This window comes from Thalassophryne amazonica, chromosome 6 (assembly GCF_902500255.1).
Source record: "Thalassophryne amazonica chromosome 6, fThaAma1.1, whole genome shotgun sequence".
Taxonomy (NCBI): domain Eukaryota; kingdom Metazoa; phylum Chordata; class Actinopteri; order Batrachoidiformes; family Batrachoididae; genus Thalassophryne; species Thalassophryne amazonica.
Window position 1 is genome coordinate 17,289,515 of NC_047108.1, and position 18,498 is coordinate 17,308,012.

Sequence of the window (18,498 nt, forward strand, 5' to 3'; positions counted from 1 at the left end):
CAATTCACTCTTGCAGCAGTCCCTGTCTCATAAAGCCGTAAACTATCCAATAACTCATCAACGTCCGCCTGATTCGTGACAAAAACCATGATGTCGTCCGCATAAGCAGAGAGCACCAGGGGAGAAGATTGGTGAAAACCTGGCAAAACAAGGCCAGACAGCCTGGCTCTAAGGCGACACAAGAGTGGCTCAATGGCTAAAGAGTACAGCTGACCTGAGATGGGGCAGCCCTGTCTTATACCCCGTGTCACGGGGACTGGGCAGCTCAACCCTCCCCCAACCTTAACCAAACATGAAGCCCCATTATACAATACCCCAACAAATGAAATAAACCCCTCACCAAAGCCAAATGCCCTCAAAGTAGAAAACAAAAACCCGTGATGAACCCGATCAAACGCCTTCTCCTGATCAAGTGACACAAACCCGCAATCCAAATCCCCAGTATTGCGCAGATCAAACAAATCTCTCATCAAAAAAAGATTGTCCATAATAGTTCTATCAGGCACACAATAACACTGGTCTTTATGAACAATCAAATCCAGGACATTTTTCAACCTGTTCGCCAGCACCTTAGAAAAAAGTTTATAATCCGCACAGAGAAGCGCAACCGGTCTCCAGTTCTGCAACAGGGTAAGATCTCCTTTCTTAGGCAGGAGGGACAGAACAGCGCGGCAACAGGACGTGGGCAAGCACCTGGCTGCAGTACTCTCCCGCAACATCTCCAGAAGATCAGCACCGAGAAAGCCCCAGAAGTGTTTATAAAATCCACTGGAAGTCTGTCGATCCCCGGAGCTTTCCCAGATGCCATCTGGCGCACCGCCACTGTCAGTTCACCCAGCGTGATGGGGGAGTCCAAGGCCCCTCACTCAGAGGCCACCAGCTGGAGGAGATCTCTTAGAAGGTCAGCCGCACAGGCCTCATCACAGTCAACAGCACCGTAGAGAGCCGAGAAGAAGTCCCTCGCATATCTCCGCATCTCCGCCGAATCACTCATCACCGGTCCATCAGGAAGTTGAAGACAGGTCATCACCTTCTGATGAGATGCCGCCTTCTCCAGATTGAAGAAGAAGGAACTGGGTGCATCCATGTCCCTGATGTTCGCAAAACGAGTCCTCACCATCGCCCCTTTCACCCTCTCATGTAACAGGGCACCCAGCTCCGCCCTCTTCCCCTGCAGCAGGCTGTGCCGGTCGGGAGCCCCAGCTGCATGTAGGTCGGCCTGAATGTTCATAATGTCTGTCTCCAGCGTTGCCATGGCTACCTTGACCCTAGCTGTGGAATAGGAAGTGTACTGTTGACACAAAACCTGAACCTGAGTTTTGCCGGCCTCCGACCACTGACTCATTGTCCCAAATGTCCCCTTCCTTCCCCTACAGAAACCCCAAAAAGATTCAAATAAATTACAAAACACCCTGTCGTGCAAAAGTTTGGTGTTGAAATTCCAGTAAGTGTTGAACCTCTGAGTGTGTGAGTGGAATATTTCTGTGGTGATGAGATGATGATCCGAAAAACCAACTGGCTGAATGAAGCTCCTGCGTAATCTGTTCCTGAATGAGTGTGACATATAAATCCGGTCAAGCCTGGATGCAGACACCACCCCCTCTGAAACCCGAACCCATGTGTACTGTCTATCCTGTGGGTGTGTGACCCTCCATGTGTCCAATAAATCCACCTCCCGTAAAAAACCAGCCAGTGAGGAAACCGACCGCAAATGTGGCTCCTCACCAACCCGATCCAGGGACATATCCACAGTGCAGCTGAAGTCACCCCCGGCATCAGTCACCAGGATCCTGCTGAACCAAAATGTCCCTCACCTGTTTGAATAACCCCACCCGCTCCGAACCCTCATTGTGTGCATAAATATTCGTAAACACCATGGTCAACCCCCCGACCTGAGCCCTAACCAACAGAACCCGACCCTGAACGATCTCAGTGGTGGATAAAACAGTGACATCGAGTCGAGGTGAAAACAAAACTACCACTCCAGCACTAATGTTGGAGCCATGATTCTGATAAAAAGGTCCCCTCCACCATCGAACCCAGTCCACTTCATTATCGGCATCAGAGTGAGTCTCCTGCAGGAACAGCACATGCAACCCCTTCTGCTCAAAGAGCTCAGAGACCAAAGCCCTCCTCTGGCCGTCCCTGCCACCGTTCATGTTCAAAGAGCCCACCTTCAGATACTGCATGTGGACTGAGTGAAGAGAGAACAGAGAGAAAGACAAATAGAGAAGATAGAACACCCAGTAAGACACAGTCATACTCTATCTGGTGGATTTACGACCCCTGCGACCTTGCCCCCACTTGGACAGAGATTCCTTCCCCAAAGCAGTGATATGTTTCCTAAGTCTGTATCGCTTCTTCTCATCCAGCAGGTCCAGACCAACGAGCCTCCTCAACACTTTAACAGATTTCACAAATTTCTCCGTGTCGGGAAAATCATCTGCAACTTTCACTGATTTACCAAATGAGTCATCCAAAAAACTGTTGATGTCCTGCAGCGTGTACAAATCACTGCTGTGAGAGATGGAACCGGTGGTGGACATGCTGGAGTCCGAATCATAATCCATGTTGTCATCATTAAGACTTTGACTCAGTGGGGGTTTGGGGTCTACCGGGACCGGTGTCTCCCCTTCAGCCTGTTCACCCTGTGCAACGGTGACCGAGGACTCGGCCGCAGCAGAAACATCAGCGTCGACCACAGAAGGAGAGACAGAAACGTCAACTAAACCAACCACAGAACAGTCAGTCACCACAGCATCCTGTCAACCCAGAATGTTCAGTTGTCAGCTGATCAGCAGTTATACTGACAGTTTCAGTCACAGAGACACCCTGCTGTGGAGAAATAACCTCCTCCTGCACGCTGGGCCCCTCCCCCGGACCAGACACCGTCACCGGGGCACCGAGCCCTGAGGCCGAAGGCCCCGGAACCGGACCAGACACCGACACACCAGAAACATCGCGTTTGTGTGGACACGCGAGACATTTGTGACCGACGTCCCCACATTCAAAACACTTCATACTTCCTGAACTGGCATAAACCATGTAAAAAGAGTCCTCATGTTTGACTCTGAAGGACACGTCCAGAGTCTGGGTCGGACAGTTCAAGAACATGAACACCTGACGACGGAAGGACTGAACGTGGCGAAGTTTCTCGCTCTTACAGCTCAGTCCCATCGTCTTAAAACCGCTGGCAAACTTTCCAAACCTCTGCAGCTCCTGACTGAGAGCCTCATTCGAAACAAACGGAGGAACCCCGGAAATAATGATTTTAGTGGACGGAGCGTAGCGAGGAGAAGCCTGCAGGTAAGAATCATTCAGATAAACCCCACTTTCAACAAGCTGAGCAGAGAAACGCTCCTCCGACAGAAAAACCACCACGGCTCTGTTCATCCTGGACGCAAACATTATGTTCTCATGTCCGACTTGCTCGCCCACAGCCAGGAGGACATCCTCCACAGACACAGCCGGGTCAGGGACCACCCTCATCCCGTGACGGAGTGAGAGGGCCGGCGGCGAACCAGACACCATCCGTGCCAAAACCTGCCGCAAAAAACACACAAAACCACACGCAAACCAGTCAAAACAATAAAAAAAACAACCAACAAACAAACCGAAAATCAACAAAAACACCGAAAAGGAAGAAAAAAACGCCACCTCACCTGAACTGCGTCACACTCTCACCTGCAACCCTCACTAACGCCCAAACTCCCAGCGTGCACCAGAGAGACAGATTATATATATATATATATATATATATATATATATATATATATATATATATACACACATATATATATACATACATATATATACATACATACATACATACATATATATATACATACATACACACACACACACACACGGTCTGTTAGAAAAGTATTCGACCTTATTATTTTTTTCAAAAACCATATGATATGGATTTGAATCACGTGTGATTGCATCAGCCAAGCTTGAACCTTCGTGTGCATGTGTAAGTTTTTTCACACCTGTCAGTTGCGTCATTCGCCTGTGACCAGGCTTTGTGTGAGCAGTGGTCCACCCCTCTTGTCGGATTTTTATTGCGAATAAATGTCTGAACGATTTGGAGCTTTGCTGCATCAATTTTTTCCAGAAACTGTGAGAGACCTCCAGGTGGACACCATTCGGAAAATTCAGATGGCTTTCAGGGACCATTTTATGGGGATTACACAGATTAAGGAGTGCTCCAACCGGTTCAAAGACCGCCCACAGCTGCTGAGAGCGCGGCGCACTCCGAGCGCCGATCGACAGGATGAATCAACCAGATCATTTCCAACGTGAAGGCTTTGTTGATCCGGGACGTCGTCTGACTTACACAAAAATGGCAGGAGACGTGGACATCAGTACTTTTTCGGCACATTCCACTGTTACAGGAGTTTTTTTTTCATGGAAAGAGAAGCGGAGGGATGCACCACCGTGCCGCTCATGGCACGGCACAAAACCACCTCCGTGTTGGTCTCACAGGACGGCTTTCAGATGGCTTTGAGACGGCTTTTGGTGGTTTTTCAGTCGTGTGACTATCCGAGAAATTGTGGATGAACCTGGACATGCCAGAACATGTCCTGTGAGGCTTCATCACGGCGTTGCTTTGCGCCATGCGGCACTGCTGCGACGCGCGGAATTCCTCCGCTCTTCTTTCCATGACAAAACTCCTGTAACACTGGAATGTGCCCTTCATTTACACACTGGACGCTTCAATGTCATTTATTTTCTTAACGTAGACAGAAAAATACAAAAAAGAACTTTGATTTACAACATAAGTGTAATTTCTTTGTCTATTATTCTTGCTTTAAATGCATCTAAAACCAGTCAAAATGACTTGCAACGAGCGCCGTCTCAGGTGATAATTGCCAACAGCACCGCTTTACTAAAAATTTCTGGGGAGAACCCTGTATCATGTGTGCATGAGACCGCTGTATGGAGTGTGCGTTCTTAGCATCGTCTTGCAAGATGCTGTGGCGGGAAACATTAGATAACAAACATCGCATCGATTTAACACGCCTTTTGAAGACTACACCACCTCTGGCTTTTACGAGGTCTGTCCATAAAGTAACGGTCCTTTTTTTCAAAAACTATATCGATTTCATTCATATGTTTTTACGTCAGACATGCTTGAACCCTCGTGCACATGCGTGAGTTTTTCCACGCCTGTCGGTGACGTCATTCGCCTGTGAGCATGCCTTAGGAAGGAGTGGTCCCGCCCCCTCGGATTTTCATTTTCTGGGCTTTTTTTTTTTCCATCAGAATTTTTTCAGAAGCTGTTAGAGACTGGCACCTGGAAACCATTCGAAAAACTTAACTGGCTTTCGGTGAAAATTTTACGGGCTTCACAGAGAATAAGGTCTGTTAGTACAGCTTTAAGGACCCCTTTAAGGACGCTCGGTGTGCCGTGCTCCGAGCTGCGACAACGCGGCACAAGCCACCGGACCATTTCTAAACGGATGGCTCTGTGGATACGAGACCGTCGTGTGCTCTTTCTCTGGTTATCACAACAGCTGGACATCAGCCATTTTCCGGCAGAAAAACTTTTCGAATGGTTTCCAGGTGCCACTCTCTAACAGCTTCTGAAAAAATTCTGATGGGGAAAAAAAGTCCTTTTCATTCCGCCATTTCCAGACAATGAAAATCCGACGAGGGGGCGGGACCACTTCTTCCTAAGGCGTGCTCACAGGCGAATGACGTAACCGACAGGCGTGGAAAAACTCACGCATGCGCACGAGGGTTCAAGCATGTCTGACGTAAAAACATGAATGAAATCCATATAGTTTTTGAAAAAAATAAAAAGGACCGTTACTTTATGGACAGACCTCGTATAACAGCTTGCAGTCTCTGAGGCATGGACTTAATGCGTGACAAACAGTACTCTTCAATCTTGCTCCAACTTTCTCTGATTGCTGTTGCCAGATCAGCTTTGCAGGTTGGAGCCTTATCATGGACCATTTTCTTCAACTTCCACCAAAGATTTTCAATTGGATTAAGATCCGGACCATTTGCAGGCCATGACATTGACCCTATGTGTCTTTTTGCAAGGAATGTTTTCACAGTTTTTGCTCTATGGCAAGATGCAGTATCATCTTGAAAAAATGATTTCATCATCCCCAAACATCCTTTCAATTGATGGGATAAGAAAAGTGTCCAAAATATCAACGTAAACTTGTGCATTTACTGATGATGTAATGACAGTCATCTCCCCAGTGCCTTTACCTGACATGCAGCACCATATCATCAATGACTGTGGAAATTTACATGTTCTCTTCAGGCAGTCATCTTTATAAATCTCATTGGAACGGCACCAAAAAAAAAAAAAAAAAAATCCAGCATCATCACTTTGCCCAATGCAGATTCGAGATTCATCACTGAATATGACTTTCATCCAGTCATCCACAGTCCACGATTGCTTTTCCTTAGCCCATTGTAACCTTGTTTTTTTCTGTTTAGGTGTTAATGATGGCTTTCATTTAGCTATTCTGTATGTAAATCCCATTTCCTTTAGGTGGTTCTTACAGTTCGGTCACAGACGTTGACTCCAGTTTCCTCCCATTCGTTCCTCATTTGTTGTGCATTTTCGATTTTTGAGACATATTGCTTTGTTTTCTGTCTTGATGCTTTGATCTTCCTTGGTCTACCAGTATGTTTGCCTTTAACAACCTTCCCATGTTGTATTTGGTCCAGAGTTTAGACACAGCTGACTGTGAACAACCAACATCTTTTGCAACATTGCGTGATGATTTACCCTCTTTTAAGAGTTTGATAATCCTCTCCTTTGTTTCAATTGACATCTCTCGTGTTGGAGCCATGATTCATGTCAGTCCACTTGGTGCAACAGCTCTCCAAGGTGTGATCACTCCTTTTTAGATGCAGACTAATGAGCAGATCTGATATGATGCAGGTGTTAGTTTTGGGGATGAAAATTTACAGGGTGATTCCATAATTTATTCCTCAGAATTGAGTGAGTCCAAATAGTCCGGATCTTAATCCAATTGAAAATGGACATGACAAAGCTCCAACCTGCAAAGCTGATCTGGCAACAGCAATCAGAGAAAGTTGGAGCCAGATTGATGAAGAGTACTGTTTGTCACTCATTAAGTCCATGCCTCAGAGACTGCAAGCTGTTATAAAAGCCAGAGGTGGTGCAACAAAATACTAGTGATGTGTTGGAGCGTTCTTTTGTTTTTCATGAGTCCATAATTTTTTCCTCAGAATTGAGTGATTCCATATTTTTTTCCCTCTGCTTGGTCTAAAAAAGTAACCGTTACTGACTGCCACAGTTTTTTTTTTTCCTGATTTCTTAAAGCCAGAAAGTTGCCATTTGAAATGACTTTAGTTTTGTATCATGTCTGTGATCTGCTTTTTTTCTACAAAATTAAACAACTGAATGAACATCCTCCGAGGCTGGTGATTCCATAATTATTGCCAGGGGTTGTATATTGAACAGAATGTCTTTCCTAAAACCTCCGAAAACGGGCCAGATACCAGGGAAAACACGAATAAAATGCAAAGCATCAACCCCTGCAAGCGTAGAAGCTTCAAAGAAGAGGTATGAAGAGAAAGTAAGAGAGATGAAGTTTGTGAGTAGCTGGACACAGGATTATCTGTGGCTTGGGCACAAGGAAGAGGACAACACAATATACTGCCATGTCTGTTGGGATTTTCATTCAATTGCGGACCAGTAAGGCTTTTTTAAATGTTGAAATAAAATAATTTGATTTGCTTTATCAAAAAACATACTGGCAAATGATCATGCATTGAACAGTGATGAATTCAGAAAACACAGGAGAGAAGCAGATGCATATTGGCATTTACCAGTTATTTTAATTTTTTCACCAATTATGAAGAATCACATGAGAGAAACATTATGAGCTATTGTCTTGGTTAACAGATTAAAAGGCTAGAGGCTATGCATGCAATATGTAAGAAAATGTATTTTTTGGAAATTCAATTTTACCACCTGCACAGGAGAGAAGCAATTTATGAAAAAGTGTAATTTCAGTACTTCCACAGTAGCATGCCCCCAGACACCCCTAGGTGACACGTGCCATTGGCGTATGTATGTGTGCCTTCGGCACAGTTCACGCGACTCCCGCCTGCAGCGCTCGCTTGTCCGGACAACCAGCTTTTCCTATAGGACAAGTAAACCACCAGGGTTACTTGTCCTATGGACAAGTACACTAAAAAGCTTAATGTCAATGCCTGTTGATCATTCAAATGTATTTGCTTTTAATGGGCTGCCGTGTCCAACTGCATTTTTTTCGAGTGTGAGTGCGAGCGAGCGAGAGACAAAAGCTGGACCAGCAGCCCTGCTAGCTAGTTTAATTCAAAGTGAATTCCGTGGTGCATGTCTGACTTCCCGCCATGGGCAGTCCTTGTTTGTGCAGACGTGGAATATGTTGTGCTGTGTTTAACAGAAAGTTTGTGATTTTTGCAAAGTACTGCTTGTTACTCGATCAGCAAGCATAATCACACACTGTTTACTGCATGGGAGACCTGCTATTACACTAATGGGCTTTAAAATAAATAAGCAAATAAATTACCGACACAAATCGACAAAACAAAAACATGCACACCCACACCCACAGACAATTCTAAAGTCTCCAGTCCACCAAACCTGTACGTCTTTGGATGCAAGACGAAGTCTGAGCACCCGGAGGGAACTCCACACAGAAAGGCAACAGGTGGGATTCAATGCCATGATCTTCTTGCTGTGAGGCAACAGTGCCAACCACTAAGCCACCATCCTGCATAATCATCACTGTACATTCCTAATTCTAATTGGAACTAACAGCATGTATGTCGCGTTGCCTTCACTCGGAGTGTCAGTTGGCTTGTCAGATTGCTCAGAATAAGCAAAAACAGATGTCTCTTCTTATTTTGGCCCTGCGTAGCTGGCAGGATAGCAACCATTTGTTTATTTCTGTAAAATGCCCACTGTGTTTGAAAATGTATGACAGGTGGTCACTTTGCCCCTGGCTCTTATAGCTAATGTGGCCAAAGGGTGATGGGGTCCCAGCCAAGCGTAACAATGCTGTTGGGGTGCCATCAGCTGGACAAACTGAGTAAAGACACCATTTCCAACAGCCAAAGTGTTTTCTGCATTGCTTATTCTGTAAAATGAACGTTTTCATATTGGTAACAATAACAATATGTTTCTATGGTCATATTGGCCAATATTATTAACCAACCAATATATCAGTCAGGCTGTACTATTTTAATTAATAAAACATTAAAGAAGTCATTTTTACCTACAGTGATGCTTTGTGTTCATTTGTTGGATTGATTATAGAATTAGTCAAATTAACAAACTCATTTTAATGAAGGCTTGTTGAAAACACTGGACCTGACACAGGACAGAACTCATTAGACCAGGAGCAGCTGATGTTTAATTAGAATTGACAAACTTGGGGGGGGGGGGGGGGGGGGGTGCTTCAACAAACTCATCTCGTCTTGGAAATAGACGCTTACAGAGCAATTAAAATTGGAACTGTTTACTCACAGTTGTCTGTTTCGTCCGGATGTAACTGGACATCTTCCTCCTCCATCTTCTGAACACACACACACACACACACAAAACCATTTAATTTTGAAGAGGCATCTTATCTCAGGTATAATCAAAATGCTGCTGACGTTAACGGCACTTTGCACACTGGGAACTGAACAACTGACGCGCGTCCTTTAACCAAGTGAGGGATTGACAGTAAAACCACTTTAATCTGAAGACGCTCACGAATGTTTACTGTGAAACCAGAAGAGCAGATGGAACATTACAGGCTGAAAACGTGCTGTGCTAAAAGTTGTTTTGTCCTTAAGAAAAATATGGGATTGAGGTTATTTAAAGCCTGGTTCACACGACAGGATTTTAAAATTATCTTTAGGTTTCCAAAACCTGAGAGACCACACACGTGAAGATAAAAAAAAAAATCATAGATCTAATAGGTTTGGTCGTACAGTGTGTGGTGTTCTGCCACACGGTAAGGACAACACCACCACACACAAACACATTTCACACATGAACATTTACAGTTCAGACAGGAAGTCTCGCAAAATCTCGAGATTAAACATGACTTCAGAGTAAACAAACGGAGGTACTTTGTGGACTATTTAAAACAGAGGAGAAAAAAACACTACAAAAAGAAAAAGAAAAGGAGTTCTTTAAAGGAGTGGAGACGGCCCGACCACCGGACTTTCTGGTAAGTCAGAACAGCTGTTTTGATTTTATTTTCTGCTCCATACGTCCGTCACCTTGCTTTCTGATTGGCTGAATGTCACATTCAGCAGGCTGCGTGCTCATTTGCGCTCGGAGGACACCACACACGCTGCGATATCGGGCTAAAAAAAAAATCCAACATGTTGAATATCCCCGATTTGCGATCGGAGCACTCCTGACGTCCTTCCGAGCAGATCAGAGCACTCTGAACACACCACACACGACAGGAATATCTGATAAGATTATCTTTAGCGTCATCACGATTGTCGGGGCGTCCTTAAGATTGTCGGAAGGGGAAGATCGGGTCCGATATCGGCCTAATTATCCTGCCGTGTGAACCCGGCTTAACTCGATTATGTTGCAGTTGAACACGTCAATGTATGTTGTGTTGGGCTTTTATGGCAACAATGAAATCACAGAAAAAAAAAAAAGGCTTTATGATGCATCAAATGAAATTATGCCAACAGGTTTTCCTTTTCAGTTTTATACTTTAGAACATAACGCGTATAACGGTGCGACAGTTTGGGCTCAAACCTCACCAGTATAGTCCTTTCAACATTTAATGTCTGAATCAGATGGGACTTTTTTCCTGACTACAATTCAGCTGAACCTTGTGTGCACCACTCATGGCTGCGGGGCAGCGACTGCAGCTAAAACCAACCACAAACTGACGCAGGCTGTGACCGTCTGACGTCATGGCTAATGCTAGTGTTTGTACATCCAAAACTGTCGATCACTTTTGGAAGTGCTTTCTGGACTGAATAAGGTTCCAAGTTGACGTCTCAGCTGCCGAGCAATCTTTCACATCACTTCACCTTAAATAGGTTCAGCTTCAGTTTCTCTGAAATGCACAAAAAGTCTGAAAATTTGAATTATGCAACAGTTTTCTGCTTTTTCAGAAGTCTTTCCAGATATGATCCGTGTCTATTTCCGGAGGATTCAACTTTCACATGCTGCGCAGAACATCGGCAATGTTTAGAAACTGGTGCAAAGCAACAGAAATTACAGCAGCACCTACAGCTCGCAGGTTGTAATGATCTGTGGAGACCAATGTGACTGCAATAATGGGAACAGACCTTTCGTGTGCTAAAAGAGAAACAAGTTTAAGCCGGCGTGGCGGCCCGTTTGAGCCAGAGCAGCAGCGGTCTGCTTGAGCCGGCGCTGTGCAGTACCTGAATATCAACCAGTCGCTCGTCTAAGAGTCTTTGCTGACGCTTTGCTTTTCTCTTCAGCTTCTTCTTTTTGTTTTTAGACAGTTTACCAACCTACAAATGCACAGAGCAGAAATCGTGACGTTTACACACACCACTGCCACCGTGTCTCCAAAAACACAACATTACAAAACTACTGCATGCAGACACACACACACACAATAAAAAGTTCAAGGCAAGAATTTAAGATCATATTTGTTTTTTCACCCCAAGTCCAATGTCGTGTTCAATATTTATGAATGCAAATGTGAAGGGCTGCAAGGCTACAAAATGTTACTTTAAGAATACATAAAATTCCAAAATTGACCAGCTTTTTTGGGGGAGGGGTGTTTTTAATTGGGGTGTACTGGATCACAAAAATACACTGTTTGCACTGCCTCATGTATCTTTGGATCAGATTTTTTTTTTTTTTTTTTCTCTGCTCGGCACGCAAAAAAATGCTTTTCATTTTTAAAATGAACTAAAACAATAAAAACAAGGAACTTTTGTTCATAATCCTGAATGAAAACAAGGTGTCCAATGTTTGAATATGTTTTCAAAACTTCATTTTTATATTCAATTATAGTTTGAACATTATTAGTGGATAAAATTCGCCTGTGACAATGTCAAAGAAAAACAAATCTGAGTTTATAACTTAAAATTCGTTTTCAAATAGATGAGGATGTCTACAGTCTGATGAGAGGGTAACAACTCAACCAATAGTTTTTATAATAGCAATTTATTTATATAGCAATTTTAGGACAGAGCAGGAACACCAAGCAGGAAGAGTTGTCGCCCTCTGTCCCCAGCACTCAGTAATTCGGCTGAGAATGGCACAGCACACAGTCACAATCTGAATGATCTCAGTGAGATCAGCGTGCACACTCTCCTTATCTTTCTAACATTCACATTAATTATTGCGGTGTTTGTATCCCAAAGAACCTTGAGCTTCACAGGCTGCCTCGGGCGGAGCACAAGGCTGCAAACAAAGTCTGCTTTTAACAGGGTCCGTTCACTTGAACACACTCTCCCCACACACACACAAAATTCACTGCAACTCCTCATCAAGATTTACAAAGTCATTACTTTACAAACAAGTTGCCGTGACAACAAATCTGTATTTATACTTTGAAATTAATCCTCGGCTCGTGTGCATACTGAACTGGGTTCAACTGTGATCCTTCACATCTCTATTTCTTTGTATTTATGTGCAGGTTTTTCAGTTTGAAAGCAGCTTTTATGGCACAACCACTTCTGATGTTACCCTGTAAAAACATTTATCACTAAACGGCATTTAAAGTCTAACTTCCAGAAAGTCGAGTCGGTCAACCAAAGGCAGTTAACACGGAAGTAAAGCAGCCTCAACCATTCAAAGCACAGCTAGCATCACACCTGTAGACTTACCTGCAGATCCCTGGGAGCTGTGCTAACTAAAGAGAGAGATGACAGGCAGAGCAAAGGGAAAAACAAAAAAACAGAGGAAAAAGAAGGATGGCAGAGGGAGGAAAAAAAAGGACGACAGGAGAAAAACAGCAGAATTAGAATTAACAGTGGAAGAGAAAGACAGAAAGCAGACAGACATGCAGCTGACTCGCCGGGTATCTAGCAGACTGGAAACCACAGCTCCCAGTAACGCTGCAGCACGGCTCCATCAGAAACAAGCTCAGTCAAAACTGAAGCCAGAACCAATCAACCATCACAAAGACCATCCATCCAGGGAGCGCAAAACCAATATGGTCCATCACTTTGTGTGACTGGAGAGGTGTTTTTGTTTGGTTTATTAAATCTGATTATCAGTGCCAATAATTGGTCAACCCCTCATGAATTAATTAGTTCATTAGTAAAGCAAAGTATTGTGCGGGGAAAAAAAAAACTGGAGTTTTATCAGGAGAGGACACATCCCTCCGGTCTGCACAAATTAGTAATACAAGGTGTCGGGGATCACCCAAGTACACCATTATGCTAACTATGAATGAAACTGGTCAACTGGTTCTTGATATACAAGTCAAGACAGACGGCCAGACAGACAGAGACACGCTGATCGCTATATCCCCCCCCCACCATTTCATACTGAAGGAAAAAAAAAAAAATATATATATATATATATATATATATATATATATATATATATATATATATATATATATATATATATATATATATATATATTAATCAAGGCGCAGCAAAAATAATTAAAATCGAAATATCAAATAGCCTGCAAACACTGAAGTGGTCATTGTGTGTTTGTCAAATTTAAATACGTTGTAGCGGTTTGGGTTGTACACTTGAACCAGACACATCGTCTAATCTAACCATGCTTTCTCACCTGATGACCCGGAAGGGGGTGGGGCTCCTGCTCGTTGCCAGACGGTTGCCTCAGCCGCCAGTCTCCTGATGTAAACCTCATCCACAGCCAATAGGATGTTCTCCGGTTTGATGTCGGTGTGGATGATCTTACACTTGGTGTGGAGGTAGTCTAGTCCCTGCAGGACCTGCAACACATTTCACAGGTTACCAAGGTAACAGTTGAGTCAGACGTCGCGTTAAGGCATCGAACTCAGAACAGTTTGCTGATGTCACATCACATGAGGCGAAAAGCTCGTGTGAAGTACTGAAGTTGGATCCATGTCAGGCAGGGGACACGTGATCCAGAGTGTCCAAGTCACAAGTTACAGCAGTGCGAGTTACAAAAGGTCAAGATGACTCGTGAGATCTTGAATGACTCGATATGAGTTAAAGGGACACACCTTCATAATGACTTAATAAAAATCCTACTTTCTGAGTCACAGACGTGACTACCCAGGCCTCGTGTCCAAGTCCCTGGTGGTCCAAATATGGGCCTGTCCCACTTTCTCCAACGCACTTCCTACTCTATATCAGATGTATTTTAAACATAATCCGTGTCAGTTTAATAACCTTCAGGAGTCATGGTATTTAGCTTGTTATCACTTTGGTCTCTCTGACCCCATTCAGACTGTGGCTGCAATCTGTCTTATGTTGAATACAGTCTGATTACTTTCTAGCCATATACTGTTCAGACCTATGCTTCAAATCTGGCTCATCCTACACGTGTCCAACTTCAGTCCAGCTCAAGAAAGTAGATCTGGACGTCAGAGCACACCACCCAGTGTATTTTCTTGTCAAGAAGAACCTGCAGAGAAAGAAGGCCGTTTGCCGTCCTCGCCACTGTAGCCACACCGAGCGGCATCAACGTGCAGAGGACGCTGTGGGCGGACAGACAAGGTAAAGATGTTAACGTCGCGATCACTAAGCTAGCTGGATTTTAGCCACATTTGTGTTAAGACCTCAGCAAATCCCCCTCTAATAGAAAACCATCTAACAGATGATTCAAAAGAAAACCAGCCAGTCTTAAATCAGATTTGTGCCATTGCGAAAAAAAAAAAAAAAAAAATCTATCTGGCTCTAGATGTATTTGGCACAAATCCTGCTCATGCTGGATTGCTAACCCCAGTCTGAACGGGGTCTAGGCTAGTGAATAATTTTAAAAGTTGCCTAGACTGATTTTGATCAAACTTGGCAGGTCCTTTGGGTGGCAAGTGTCCCTGATCTAGGCTTTAATCCTTATTTTGCCTCTTTCTTTGGTTCATCTCGATCTGCCCCAGCTTTATTTTATTAGTTAGTCATTTTCATCATGTGTTTATTCCACGTTCCATTTTGCTTTGCCACTTTGTTTCTTTGTTACTTTTATACTTTGGCCATAAATTCAGTTCTAGTTTTGTTCTACCAGTTTGTGTTTTTGATCATTAATCATTTGTTTACTTTGTTCAGCTCATTGGTGTTATCAGTTGTGCTGGCATATTGGGTTTTGGTTAGCACTTAGTCTTTCTTTTACTTAGTTTATTTCTTAGTTTCAGTCTAGTCTTTGTGTTCATTTTCTTACTGTTCTCTGATTAGACTCATGTTGATGCCAGTTTCTAGTTCCAGTTCATAGTTATATTCTGTCCTTAGACTCGATGTTATCTCTGTTTTCAGTTCGCCCTCACATCCCATCTTAATATGTTTACTCCTTGCCCTGCACCTGCCATCATGTCTCTCTCACTTTTATGCTGTCTGCTTTGTGTTTGCCTTCACTCCTGCTCTTGCATCAGCTCACGTGTCTATTACATCACTCCACTTTGCCATCTTGCCCCATCCATACTCTTTGTCCAGAAGCCACACCCCTTTTCTAGATCTTTCTCCTCACGTGCACCTTGTTAAGACCTGCTTATTTAATCTCCTCCCAGTCACCACACCTTTGCCAGATTGTTGTCTTTGTACACTTTCCAGCACCCATCTTTCAGTCCTGAGTTTGCCTAGCCGTGTTCCGATTTCTGCTCTGTTATCCTCGACTATGCCTCTCGCCTCTCCCCAGATGTCCGTGTTTGCTCATGCCACAGAAACCTGCTTGTTCATGACTGCGTCTCAGCCTAACCCTGCTTGTACCTCTGCCTCGCTGAATGATCACATGTGTACCTTACCAGAGCCTGGAATAAAGACCATGATTTCATTCACACCTAAGCCTAGTCTGGGAGTCTGTATTGCGGGTCCAGCCACTCCTGGTGCCAGGCTGCCGTCCGACCTGACAGTAACAATTGGTTTGAATCCAGTTAGACCTGGTCAGTGATCAAGGGTTAGAGGTCAATTTCCTAGCCTCACTCTAATATATAGTAAAAAGGTTTCTTCCCCCTCCAAAGATTAGTCAACTCAAGTATTTTGAAGCTGTTTAACATTGGTCTCTACGCACCTCATGCTCTGAAATGTGGGCAAGGATTCGCTGTTCTCTCTGAGACCTTTGCATCAGTTTAAGAAACAAAGCGATGAATTCTGCCAACAACAAATATCCCAATCAAAACCTTTAATTACCGTTCTGTTTTTTTACCCACCAACAACCTGACAAGACATCACAGACTCAGTCTAAGTGGAAGCTAAGCAGGACTCAGTGATCCAGAAATAAGGCCAGGTCCCATTTATGTCACCGAGGTCATGCCTGAGCCAATTCCCTTTGCTCCTGTGTAATGGCCCGGTCACACAGCATTCGACAATTCCTGAATGAAGGGAAAAAAGTAAAAAAAAAAAAAAGTCACAAATCATTGAGAAAAGGTGGATGAACGAGCTTTATCACCGAATAGCCTGCGAATGAAGAGCGCAAAAAGGAACAAAACGAAACCAAAGCTAACAATGATCTACACGCTTTAAACGAAACATGCCTGGAGCCACTGATGGAGCAGTGTGTGCCTGCATCTCTGCGGCTCATAGTGGGTGAGTCCTGGAGAAGTTGTAAACCGAAGCGTGTGACCCGACCCACTGTGGAGATCTGCGCGCACGTCAGTGAATCCACCTGCTCTGGTCCCTCATCCAGAACAAGAAGAATCATCTCCATTATCAGAATCTTCGCTGGCTGATGACACGCTGTGCACTCTGTCTTGCTCCAATTAAAACAAACAAACAAACAACGGTGGTTTACCATGGTAGCTGCAATTTCGCTGTATTACATTACTAAGCCATATATATTGATTTATAACAGAAAACCGTCAAAAGGCTGAAAAAAATATAAGTGCAAAGATGACTGAATATATCAGAGCAGTAAATTGATCACTCCATGTGAATGCCGAGCATTGACTCCCCATGTGAGGTTATTTCCACCAGCTGCAGCTGATCGACAATGTGAATTCTGCCTTCCAGAACAGCTTTTTATATACTCATCTGAAGCATCTACCTGTTGCCACGTACACAGGACTGGATTGTCATTCCTACACTCAGATTCTTAGTGTGTGGTGAGTCTGCAGTTAGTCCAGGATGCTGCAACATGACTTAACAGGGGCCTGCAAACGTGATCACATAATCCCAATTCTTTGCACTGACTTCCTGTAAATTTTAGAATTGATTTTAAGATTTTATTGTTTGTTTTTAAAGCTTTAAATGGAATGGCCCCTCAATACATTATTGACCTCCTCCAAACGTACTCTCCAGCGCATGCTATGAGGTCTGAGGGTCATTTCCAGCTCGTGGTGCATAAGAAGGGACTTAAAACCAGGGGGGGGGGGACAGGGCTTTCTCTGTGGCTAGTCCCAGACTCTGGAACGCTCTGCACCTCCACATATGAACAGCCCCCATAGTGGAGTGTTTTAAGTCTCGTCTGAAGACCCACTTTTATTCTCCGTTTTTTAACACAGCGTGAGTTGTTTGGTCCTCTGTTTTATTGTTTGGTTTTTACTGTTTTTTTTTTTTTATCCAGGTTGATTTTATTGGTTTTATCTTTTGTATACTGTATTTATTTATTTCTGTTGATTTAATTTTTTTTTTTTTTATCTTTGCATGTTTTATTTATTTTTTATTGTTATTTTACTTATTTTTACTTTATTTCATGACTACTGGGGTCTGATCTATGTTGATTCTATGTGCAGCACTTTTGAAACATCTTTGGTGTTAAATGTGCTGTATAAATAAAGCAGATTGGATGTTGTTATATTTAACAAAAAATAAGCGCATGCAGGAGGCAATGGCTGCTGCTGCCACTGCGTTCAAGTACCGTTGGAAATTACACGACTTTTATGTTGTTTCAAATTTAGCAGTTTGTTGCAGGAGTGTGGTTTTAATTTTATTTTTGGTAAAATAATTAATTGTATCCACACAAAAGATTAATTCTGGCCTATATAAGGTGCATGAGCCCAGTGAAGCTGACTCCCACCCAGATAAAAAAAAAAAAAAATCCAAAGAAAAAGCCTGAGTTTGCCCTGTAGTTTCCAAAGGTACATGAAGCAGCAGCACTCAGAAACGGCTTCTGTACTGTATAAAAACATTGAGCTGGTTGAATGAAGTCAACCTAAACGCTAACGTTACAAAACCTAAGTAAACGATATAAAAAAACATCAAGAACAACAGCAAAACGAAATACAGACAGTTTTCTGCAGCATTCCTTCAAATTTTTCAACAGTTTAAAAATTCTGATGAAGCCCAGCTGCAGGAACGAAGCTGCGCAAAGGTTAAACGATGCCAACGAAAGTCCAGATTTCTTGTTTCGTTTGGGCTTCGTTGCCCTTCATTAAGTGCCATGAGACCAGGCCTTAAAATCAGTCACTGAGG

General features: G+C 43.4%; 1 protein-coding gene across 6 annotated transcripts in view; it reads right to left on the reverse strand.

Annotated features, from left to right (window-relative positions):
- srpk3 (SRSF protein kinase 3) overlaps positions 1 to 18,498 on the reverse strand; it is a 78,572-nt gene that overhangs the window by 23,354 nt on the left and 36,720 nt on the right. For 4 of the 6 annotated variants that reach the window (XM_034171824.1, XM_034171822.1, XM_034171823.1 and 1 more), the window contains exons 8-11: positions 13,742 to 13,907; positions 12,820 to 12,845; positions 11,398 to 11,490; positions 9,515 to 9,563 (exon numbers count right to left, since the gene is read on the reverse strand). In XM_034171824.1, coding sequence (XP_034027715.1) covers positions 9,515 to 9,563; positions 11,398 to 11,490; positions 12,820 to 12,845; positions 13,742 to 13,907 — 334 coding nt within the window. Of the gene's footprint in view, positions 1 to 159; positions 163 to 9,514; positions 9,564 to 11,397; positions 11,491 to 12,819; positions 12,846 to 13,741; positions 13,908 to 18,498 lie in introns of all 6 variants that reach the window. The other 2 variants (XM_034171821.1, XM_034171819.1) reach the window with 2 other exon arrangements.